Source organism: Sipha flava, unplaced genomic scaffold (genome assembly GCF_003268045.1).
Source record: "Sipha flava isolate LNK unplaced genomic scaffold, YSA_version1 102_pilon_pilon, whole genome shotgun sequence".
Lineage (NCBI taxonomy): Eukaryota > Metazoa > Arthropoda > Insecta > Hemiptera > Aphididae > Sipha > Sipha flava.
This window is the reverse complement of record NW_020271716.1, coordinates 557,806-570,136: the sequence shown is the minus strand read 5'-3', so window position 1 is coordinate 570,136 and position 12,331 is coordinate 557,806. Positions and strand designations below refer to the sequence as shown.

Sequence of the window (12,331 nt, the reverse complement as noted above, 5' to 3'; positions counted from 1 at the left end):
CATTGAAAATATAGAGAGAAATGCAAGACACGAGCTACATTCTTATCATAAGTTTATAATTTACTCGCAAAGTAGTGTTATAGTAAATTTTCAATTCCATCCACACAGGACCGAATTTAACCATTGTGCCGTTTAAGCACTAAACAAATTGCCACTTTTAAATATAATATATTTATATATAATATATAATATTTTTCTAGTCTAAAAAATGTTATTAAAGTATACAATTATAGTTGTTTCCTTTATTACTTATAATTTTAATGATGTAAAATAAAAATATAAAGCTGTTAAAACATACATTCATATAAAAAACTTAATTATAAAAATATGATATAAAATATACAGATAAAAAACATGGTAGTAAAAAATGCTTCAGTAGTTCATTTTTAACCTTTAACTTGGCAAAAACAAAAATATTGCACTAAAATTCCAAACTATCGCTATTTTAATAATAAAAACCCGAGAATTCATTTTTAAAAAATTTACGTTAGTTTTTGAGATATTTTGAGTGGAAATATGAATCTTTAAAGATGCAACACCTCAAATAAGTTTTCAATTTCGTGTCTTTAGATACACTACCTCCTAAACTATATTTTATTTTTGTATCTTAATGGATACATCACTATGAATTCCTCATTTTGAATCTAGTATCTATTAGTGTACTCGTACATCACTTGATTATGTCTATTCTGAGATTTATTACTAAAAAGATATTAAGTAAAACAATGTAATAAAAAGTCAAAAATATATTGTTTTTATTCCTTTTTAATAGAAAAAATTTAAAAAAAACTATAATAGTACATAACAGTTAACAAATATATTTTGATTTCCGACTTGGTAAATAATGTACAAAAGAAAACAAATTTTTCAAAATTAAAAAATAATTATACAACCATACTATTTTAACGTATTTAGCAAATTATAGCTATTAGAATTCTGAAATTAGAAAAATTATATTTAAAATCTATTATCTTAATTTCTATAAATAGCTACATAAGAAAAATTAAATATTAGTTTTATGATTTATTTATTTGCATGGCTTGTATAATGATAAATAGAAAAGTAAATACATATAATAATAAAAAACTATAGATAAATAATTAAAAAAATAATAATCATAGTAAAATAGAAATACAAAAATAAAAATAATAATTATACTATTAATTAATATTTTAATACGTTATTTCAGAGTCTAAGATTCTGTATATTTTTAGATACAACGTTATACCTACAACGTATACCTTACATGAGGTAGCTTTCTGCGTGACTTTTGAGACGCAAAATCATCTATCATGACACCGAAGTCCATTTTATTCACTAATTCAGTTTCAATTGCCAATAAACTCAGTGAATTTAGTTTATCCTCTTCCATACTCGTTCTAAAATAATTTTTTACGCGTTTGAACATAGAAAAAGACCTCTCGGGTGAACATTTAGTTATTGCCATATATAAAAGCATACGTAGAGTAATATCTACGTTAGGAAAAACTGTGTTTATATTATTACTAAGTTATAATATAAACACACAATCATAAACTCATGTTATATTAATAACTTATTTGACGATCGTCGTATCCACTAAGGTTAGTGTTTGTTGTCAAGTTATATACAACATGATAACGAAAAATGTATTAATAATACAGCAATGCTATAATGGGCGATAAAATCCAAGATTTTGAAATTGGAAAACATAAAATATATTATTACCACAACTTTGTTGGTCTAAAAACATTTTATAATTAGTTGCATTTATTTTAGTTTTAATTATATATAATAAAAATGTAATATTAAAAATAATTTGCCACCCTTGAGGAATCGCCGCTCTAAGCACTAGCTTATAGTGTTTACAGGGAAATCCGGCACTGCATCCACATAAACTTAACGATTTGTATTTTACATTTTATTAATAAAATTAATTTAATAAAAGCTTTATAATACAATTTTACTGAATCCCGAAGTATATAAATAAGCTTTAATCACATCATGGGTATACACCAAAGTATTTTTAACTATGAATGATGTCCTTATTTAAAAAAATAAACGTTATTATTTTAATTCACATAGAGCTTGAACTACGTTTTAGTAAAACAAACATAAACTATTATAGTTAAAAGACACTTAAGAAACAACAAATACTATAAATTTAATTTTCAATGTTAAGAATGAGTTTTATTTAAATTGTCGACATTATTTAGCTAATACTTAACTTTATACTTTTATATAATTTAACTTTAAATATTTTAAAAATAAATTAAATTAATTAAATTATAAAAATTAAATTTTATTTGATATAAATTCAAAATGCATAATATTTTGTCAAATTCTACATTTACAACATGATGAATAAATAATCGTGATTTCAATTTGCAGCTTGCATTGAGGTATTTAATTGCATTTTAAAATCTTCAACTTTAATCAACATTTTGAAATTTCGCAACATTTCATGGAATTCAGTTTCTTTATAACTATTATTACATAAAAAAATTGATTATCGTTTATTTTACTGTTACCTATATTTATTTTCAATAACAGAAAGTTATGAGTTAAATATTTTTGTTATTATTATTATTATTATTCAATTTAGTAAAGCAACGGCTTCTATAATGGTCACTGTTCATTTTTGAATATTTGTACATTATATTTTCCTTGAATCTATTTTTATATTCCGTTATTAAATATTGAACAGTTTTTTTGAACTTAGATTTGTCAAATTTGCGTTGGATTCCTTTTCAATTCCAAGGGCTTCTCTAATGCTGATTGTTATGTTGTTATTTAAATGTTCATGTAGAACATTCAACTCTACTTTCTATGATTGCATTATGCTGTATTTCGTTTTCAGTTTTCAATAGGCATGATATATTGGTGGGTCTTCTTTTAAAATAAAAACAATTCAGCGTGTTAAATGGATTTTTTTTATATACCATATAATACACAATTATGATATAAATTAAATATACAATGTAAAATACATAACAACATACAATATTATTTTTGTATAATAGATGACTACATTAATCGGTTATCATATTACTTTCTGAATGATAAGCACTCTATTATCTTGTCTAAAATATTTCAGAACCTTGAAGTTGAATTTAACTGAACATAAAAAAAATTGCTTATGTAATAATAAAGTACCTACCTCATGAATTGAAGTAATATTTTCGTACTCTTCAATTTACTGTAAAATATTAAAGAACGAGAAAATATAACATACTCGTATTGCAACATCAAAATCTTCCAAGTCATTAACGTATAAATATTTAATATTTTGGAAAAAATAATATGACTAAAGTATGTCTTATACGTCTCGACGGTTTACTGCTGTTCATAATAGAAAAATAATAGACAAAACTATTCACGTAAATACATAATAAAATCATAAATATTTTATAAAACTGAACTATATATTTTATATTTTATAAAAAAAACCACTATTACTGATATCAATTTCAATTTACAACTGAATTTAAATTTAAAGTAATAAAATGTTAAGGTAAGAAGAAAATAAACGTATTTGACTTTTTAAAGTTAAGTCATAATTTACATTTTTTCAGTTTTGTGTTTCTGACTTTTAACAATAATTTTTAACTTATATTATATAAAAAAAAAAAACTCTACAGTATTATAACACTAATGCAAATAAGTTTTTATACCATCTGCCAAAAATTGAAAAATTGTAAGTATTGTTAACATTGTTTAAACTATTTTTAAAATGTACCTACAACGAAAAAACTAAAATCTTTTTTAAATAAAAATTCGAGTTTATATTTATTTAAAATAAAATTAGTATTAATGCTAATATTTATACCGAATAATTGTAAGGTATTATTTTATGATTTATATTAATTTACATTAATGCATAATTTACATTTTGTATTATTTATTATATTAAAAATCTATTTCAAATACTTATTTATGCATTATTTTAAGTATCATAAATTAAATTAAATCAATGTCTAAATGTCTATTTGGTAATATAATACTTGCAAAAAAATATTTTGTATTATTTTCTTATTATTTCTCTTAATATTTGTTACGTGTTTATATATTTTCTTTTAAATATTATTTTACTTGTATGTATATATATATATATATATATATATATAGCTATATTATACTAATTTAAATTTTAATTAATACTCAAAAGATTAATTTATATGCTTTCTTTAAAACATACTAGGAAATCATTAAAATTAGAATATATTTTCATGCAAGATATTGATATTTTCATAATATAAAAATATGGTATGTATTCAAAATATATAATAAATTCCTTACCATAATTAACCGATACCAAAAAACATTTTAAGGAAAATTGAAAATATCAAACAATTGTCTAAAGCTAAAACTTACATGACATCACTTTAAATTAAATTTCTCATCATGAATTAAATATTAAATTTCAAGACTTAAATAAAAGGAAATCAAACGTATTTCACGGTATAACGATATTTCAAATTTATATAAATTAATATTTCACTAACTGCTCATGTAGATATTTTAACTGAGTAGGTATTAGACAATTAAATCCTCTTCTTAAGAAACTTGTTAAACAATTTTTTTAGCACCAGATACTTAATATAATTGAAAATACTAAATTAAATAACTTTCAAGTATTCATTGAACAGTACAATGTATGCGAATTAAACACATATGAATTGAAACATGTATAACTTTAGTAACTTATACCTCTTATACATTTGAGTGTTGAAAATAGACTTGACTACGTCGTTAACTCGTAACTTTTTATTTTAATCCAATTATATAACATATACACATCAAAGAAATTGTCGGAAGGCGAGACATTTAAAAAATAAATATAATTTCATGACTCATATTGTTTGATCAAAACCATGAAAATTATTATTATCAAGATTTATGTACTTCAATATTATTCATATAAATTTGTTTACAATCTAGGTAGAATATACCTATATAAATAATCAACAATTTTTTTTTATATAAAATTCAATGTAAAATATATATGCAATACAAAATCATGAGAACTTTGTATGTTTTTATAATCATTTATTTTTAAAGATCTTCAAATAATACAATTTTTATTTATCGGGGCTAAAATCTGTAAATCCCAATAAAAAAAAAAAAAAAAAAAAAAAAAAAAAAAAAAACTTAATGTATAAAAATATTAAAAATATTACATTTTGGGTATTTCTTTTTTTTTTTGACAACATATTTTCTTGAATTTTTTCGGTACTTTCTTCAATACTTTAAATACCTATATATTAATCGCTGGTGATTTTGCAACATAATAATAAAGAAATAGTGTAAAATATGTTGATGAGCTATGTGATCTATGAATGATTCGGAAAGTAAGTGACAGCAATAAGTGCAGATTTTATTTCAATGATCGATTTTAGATTGTATTGCAGATGCGCGTGGTTGTGTGTTAGTCGACGACGACGTGAGATTGATGTGTATACACAGTTTTCTTAAGATATATCGCTGGAAACAACATTGCCAAATATTTTGGTTCCGAATTTTTGGCGAAAACGTGACAGGAAATTTCATTTCGTTTCAAGAATTCAATCGGGGAAATATTGTGTAAAAATAATAATGGTGTCGGGCCAATCGGTGGTATCCATGGTTATATGAACTTGGAAAAAAAAATAAACGAATCTTTTTCTATCGTTATGTAAAGTATCACGATATACGATAATATCGCTGTCACGAGCAGCAAGGAGTGCACAGAGACGTCGCTACCTGTAGATCACATGGAAGGACCGGTCGGAGTGGATCGGGGTGTATATAGAGTGAAGAGCACCAGTTGCAAAGTAATAGAAAACCGTTTGGGAGACGAGTGATTCAATCGGGTCTGAACGAATAACATTCATTGCGATCACAATTCGGAACACTAAAAAAATTGTGATTTTGACGTGAATTCGTAAAAAACGATAAAGAAGAGAAATAAAATCGAACAGTAGATAATATCTGATTGGGACGGTAATGGTGTCGCAAAAGCTCGACGTGTACGCGTACTACGAGCGTATTTAACACGTCATGGATGAATTCGAAACAACTCGAGAATCACATTGAATCAACGCGGGTCGAGGTGACCTCGGTTCCTAGAGCCAGGGCTATAGCAAGGGGGGGGGGGGGGCAAGAAGTGTTTACGCCCCGGGCACTAATCCTAGGAGGGCACGAAAATGAAAAATGTGCAGTTAATGTTTTAATGTTACTGCATCGGTCAATATTTCATGTTTTACTTGCAAAAACTTCAACGTCCTTCATATTGATTGCAGTAATCGTTAAAAATAACGTCTAATGATTATAATGTTAAAAACGTATAAGGGCGCATTTCGGTGTTGCGCCTCGGGCGCAGTAATTGCTTGCTGCGGTACTGCCCAGAGCCTTTCTCGGCGCGCACTCCGGACGCGAACCAGTGACGCCGAAGTCTATATTCATGTACGGCGGTCGACATACATGTACGATTTTGTTTCGGGGGCGGCGGGTACCCCGTGGCCGGGACACTAAAATAAAGTTGAAGCCCATGAGGGAATGTAAAAAATATAAAAATATTCAGTCGAGAAAACAAGTCACAATCGCGGTACCCCCGTAACATCTGATTAGAGTGCAGATCGGGTGACTCGCCGTGGAAATAAACACAGATTTCGGCGGCACCGGATGCGTGCCGTGGACCGAAAACCGTTTTCGGCCACGTCCGCGCCGGGGCACCGGACCAGATTGGAAATTTGGCGTGTTACGCATTTTGGTTACTGACCTGCGGTTAGCGGCCGAGACGGGCCCGCGACGACCGCGTCGGTGTTCAATGGCTGCGGTGGTGGTGGTGGTGGTGTTCGTGGTGGCGGTGGTGGTGGCGGCGAACAACACGTCTGGCCGAAGGGATCTGCTGACGGACGAGCACGGCGTGTGCGGCATGGCGAGCGTGCGGAGCGACGAGTAGTACGGCCGGCGACGAGTACGGCGCGCTTAAATAGACGTGCTCCGGCGGCGCGCTGTCCGGCGGCGGTGGCAGCGGCGGAGGGCGGCGCGACAATCGCCCTGCCGCCGCGCCGTTGTCCCCCCACGCAGCCATCACCACCTGACGATGGGACGCGAGACGATATTATCGAAATAAACCAAAGCCCGCACGCGCGCGTGCGTCCTTAACGTCCCGTGACGGATTTCGTTGTGCGCGGCTCTCCCCGTCGTCGGTGCACGTCCAGTCGGGACGATCCTGTCCCGTCGAAACCGGTAAGCGGCCGCCGGACGTAGCCGCAATCGTTTCGACGCAAACGGGTGCGTTGGCCGTCCGGTGGCCGTCTCGTTTCGCGCCCGTACACGCGCGTCACCAGTGGCGCGACTAGGGCTAGTGACCCCCCCACCATCCAACATTTTTCTGAGGTTTTTACATGTTCTACGTAGGACAAAAAAAATGGTTTATCTCGAAGACGCGAAACGGCCGATCGATGTCAATTATGAATGTTATTCGTATTATAATTGATAACAATAGTAACACGACAACATGGAACGTTTTGTCACGTTCCGTTCAACTTTAAAACATCAGTAACCTTGCTACTACGATTTCTCGATAGTCGATTGTATAATACTTTTTTCTTGTGGTATCGCAATATGAAATAGAAGGTAAACAGTTTAATTTGTAATTTATATATTTTACTCATAAACCAGACTTAATCTTACTCTTTTATCCCTACCAAACACCTGCAGAAAATGATTATTCTTTCCAAATTCACAACCCCCCTCCAAAAAAAAAAAAAAACCAATCCTGGTGGCGGCAGTGCGCATCACACCGGTCCGAGCAACGATCCACGTGATAATGTTCCGAACGTCAACCCGGTCGAAAATATGAAAATATTCGAAGACGGGTTCGCCAAAAATATAAATAATAAAGAACGGTCTAGCACGTACAGAGCGTTCAAAAAAGAATCTCGTATTTATCAATTGAAGAGCGGTTTTTTTTATATTCGTTCCGAAAAACATTACAACACTTTTGTTTTACGTTTAATGGTATCCGGTGAGTCTTGAGGTAGCAACCAATACGACGACAATAAAACCATCGCGACATCGCGTTCGATCGCAAAACGTATACTCTACACGGTCGAACCGTAATCAATGTCACCGCCCGATTTTTTCAGCCTACACTCACGTCGAAAACTGAACACTTGGTGTATGACGGTCCACGAACGTAAACGATTTAAAAAAATATATATACATTTATAAATGATTTATCTGTGGAACGAACAACATTGGCGTTGCTACTCAACGACGATAATAATAACAATACGTATATTCGCTCCAACTCGTATACGTGTACGCGTGACGATGACGTGAGCTTGTGCTCGATTGCTCGAAAATCGCTTCGGGCGAGATATCGTTTATGACCATCGACGACATCATCATCATCGTAATAATAATGATATCGAAGCCAGCAGTGGCGTGCCGAGATAAAAATTTTTTTGATGCCAATTGAAAAGTCTAGTTTACCACCCACCCACCCATATTTAAATTCATCTCATTCAGAACTCATATATCAATATTTCTCTACCTAAATATATACGATAATTATGTGATTTACATATTATTATCCAACAACCACCCATCCCTTTTTAACTTGATACCTGGGCTTCATTTAGACCTATATTCGGTACGCCACTGGATGCCGGTGCTCGCGTTAGAACTACTCGAAATGTCGACGAGAAGACAAGAAAAACCACGACCGATCGAACGAAAAATGTTCAAAACTAACATTTCGATGTAAAAAAAAAAAAAAACAGAATGTTTTCCGCTTTGCGTCAGAAAACGTATGGTGTCGTACGCAGTTACATGTTTATTGTATTGTCTCTTCTCTCGGATGCATTTATGTGTATATGTATTCGCTTATTACATATTACGTTATTATCTGTCACCGTCCAATGTCTTTGCACTCTCTTCTCGTCAGGTTCAAATACGTTACTTATGATATTTTATCCTTGCGGCACATGCATTCGTCGTGTTTGCTTGACGTTAATCCGAGATAAACATTTAGCGTTTCGCTATTTAATTTTACATTATTAATGTGTATCGCAACATCATTACATATATACATACATGACTGTATATAAATATAAAAATATGTGTGTTTTGGTTTGAGTGTAAATCGTCATACATACAGAGCGGTACTTTTCGTGCGTAATGTCATTCTATAACTTGAAATAATATAATTTTTTCGCTGTTTAAAATAATAAATAGGTGTCGATAATAAGATCGTATAGAATTTGTATGAAATGTTTTTATTTTCATTGAGTGTTGAGCGTTTTTGTGCGCCCAGCATATAGAACTCGACAATGTTTTAATGTCTCGCGTAAATACATTACTAGATGGTTTCACGCCTTTTTTTTTTTTTTTTTTTTTGAAACTCAATCAGTAAGTAATCTATTTCGGTGCAAAGCGAATAAAATTATGTATGTAACCACACGATCTCAGATCAAATACATATGCAATCATCAAGTGTTATCGGTGGCACCGAGTTCCTAAAAATGTAGTCGGGCGAAAAATATTTAAGAACGCAACGATATCTAAACATTGACCCTGTTGACGTGACGAAGGAGAGTGGCTTTTACCCAAAAAATATTGATGTTGGGCTTTAATCTTGAAAAGAAGCTTTCATACGGTTTGGCAGCCAAACTTCAGTTCAATATGATACAACCGCATTCTACATATTTAAAAGATGACGGGCCAAGATCCGACCTCAATATTGGGTTTGGCACCACTCAGTGTTATTACTGTACGTTTTTTCATACCATTGTTGTGTCCAAGTATACCTATTAGTTGGTACAGGATAAAATCCTGGGCGACTACAAACGAAAGGTCTAACAACTATAAATTTAATCTTAAACTTATTATTTACGAACGATTTGTTTGGATTTTAAAAGTATCTTGGAATACTTGTACATTGTACACTTTGATAGATTCAAAATCTTTGAGTTGTTTAACACAGTATCCCAGGGGTAATTACTATTGATAGGAAAAAATGTATTAGTTTTATATTTTTACTCTCGGTGAGAGGTTATTCGTCGTATGTAGCTTAGAAATAATATAAACGTGTATATATTTGTATTATACTATACATACTTATATCTGTATGATAAGTAAAGTAAGATATGAAAGTACGACGCAAAAATGAATTCGTAAAAATTACTTTGATCTTAAAATTGTATGCGGATAAAACAACATAATTTCGAATTAATCTTCGATCTTCTACAGTCTTCAAATAAAAGTATAGAAAAAAAAGCTTTTCGTATTGGTATGTTCTCATTTTATCAACTAAAAATTGTGACAAAATAAGAATTGTTAATGAGTTGTTAATATAGCAATTTACAACAAAAAAATTTACCTTATCACTAAACATTGCGAAATAACAATTAAAAGTAAAAATAAGTAATAAAAAACTCAAGTGTTCAATATATTTTCATTTTTTAACTTTTTACAGTAAATATACAACTTTGAATCGTATAATTGTTATTTATAATCAGTTATGTTTTAAGAAAATTAAATTTTAATTCAATAGCTAACGAAACGGTCCATTTCCCATTGGATTGTCACTTACTAATGATTGTTTACAGATGATAAAATAATGATATAATACTTAAATATGTTTATATGTTTTAAATTTGTTCGATTGGGTATTAACATAATCCTCTAGTATCCACTTCACGCATTCAAAGTTACTATGAATAATAAAAATGTAGTCAAAGCAGTCAAATAGACACAAAACCTTGACATTGGTTCATAAGTTTCGTGTGATTTGGGTTATAAGCGTTTACCCACATACAATCCTATAAGTAATTGATTGTTCATTTATTATTTTATTTATTATTTATTAAATAACTTAAAATTATTCATCTTGTTATATTAATTTTTTTTTAATTTCTAAACGATCTGTACAAAATGTAATACATATATATAAAATTATATTTCAATAATTTTACGGTCTTAACTCTATGAGTAACTCAATGTTATAAAATATAAATACTATACTTTGTGTTTGTAAATTATCGTTATTGATCAGAGCCATCTAAAAATTATAAAATCATACAATTTATTAAAACATTTAATACATAGAGTAAACAAAATAATTAAAGATAAATTAAAACAAGTATTTAAATTATTTTCGAATTCTTCCGAAATATAAGAGTCATGTTGATGACAGTAAAAGAATTTCTCAGATGATGGAAACAAATTGATCAAAAACCACCTGAACACATACACTTTATAGTATTAATTTTATCCTTATTTATACAATGATGAAATACTTGATAAATCATTTAAATAACATCAAACTAGTGTTAAACATTATGTAAACAAGTTAGATGCGTAAAATAAATAAAAAGTTTTTCAAAATTCTTAATATGAATAAAATAATACTCATACAATACTTTAATTAATTGAAGTTTTATAATATAATATATTTTTAGTAAAATATAACAATTGATTTTTATTAAAATGCTTTGTTAATGTTAATTTTTCGATTTATACAGTGAGAGTATTATATTTTACAGAATAAAATCACTATTACATTATTATTACACCAAAAGATTTTCTTTTTTTAATTATATTACTGAAAAAATAATTTCAAATGATATTTTAAAAGGTTTATCCGTCAATCAATAAATCGAGTAAAATGTACCTAATTTTAATTTTATTAAATTTATCAATTATCTTACCAAAAAATAGATAGTTAAACTCTAATAAAATACTAAGTCACGAGTTTACCAGAACAAAGTTTGAAATGTCTTGGATCTTAAGCAAGAAATTCGTCGTGTCCTCTTTGAAGAGGCATTGTGATGGTAAATTTTATGGAAAAAATAATCGCCTGTAGAGCTATTAGAGAGGATATTATACCCGATATTGATTTTCACTGTTAAACATTAACTTCTCCTGAAGAGAATGATATATTTGTAATGTTTTTTTTTTAAGAAATAAATTTAATTTATAGTAGATTTAAATCCTGCGTTATTTTTTTTTTTTTTTTTGCATTTTTGTTGGTCTCGCCCACTTAATTTGTGTATATGCCTACAAAAATGAACTAAAAAAAGTTTTAAGTCAATCTATTAAGGTTAACCCGTGCCGACTTGAATTTGAAATTTGAGTATATTAATTCATTCATAATTTAATGATATATTTTACATTTTCATATACAACTCATTTACAATTAGGAAAATTAAAATTTGTTACATAATATATTTTAAATATAATAAAATTGTCTATAAATTATGCTCTTACATACTTCTTCTTATTTATTATAATTTACAAGATATATTGAATTTTGTGTATGAAAGTACTATTTTCTCAAAATTATATTATGAATTTTTAT

At 29.6% G+C, this 12,331-nt stretch overlaps 1 protein-coding gene across 2 annotated transcripts in view; it reads right to left on the bottom strand.

Moving 5' to 3' along the window:
- Positions 1-6,921, bottom strand: part of LOC112681548 (lutropin-choriogonadotropic hormone receptor-like) — a 50,252-nt gene extending 43,331 nt beyond the window's left edge. For both annotated transcript variants that reach the window (XM_025551795.1, XM_025551812.1), the window contains exon 1: positions 6,740-6,921. In XM_025551795.1, coding sequence (XP_025407580.1) covers positions 6,740-6,897 — 158 coding nt within the window. In that variant the 5' untranslated portion in view covers positions 6,898-6,921. The remainder of the gene's footprint in view (positions 1-6,739) is intronic.
- Between the last annotated feature and the right edge of the window lie 5,410 nt (positions 6,922-12,331).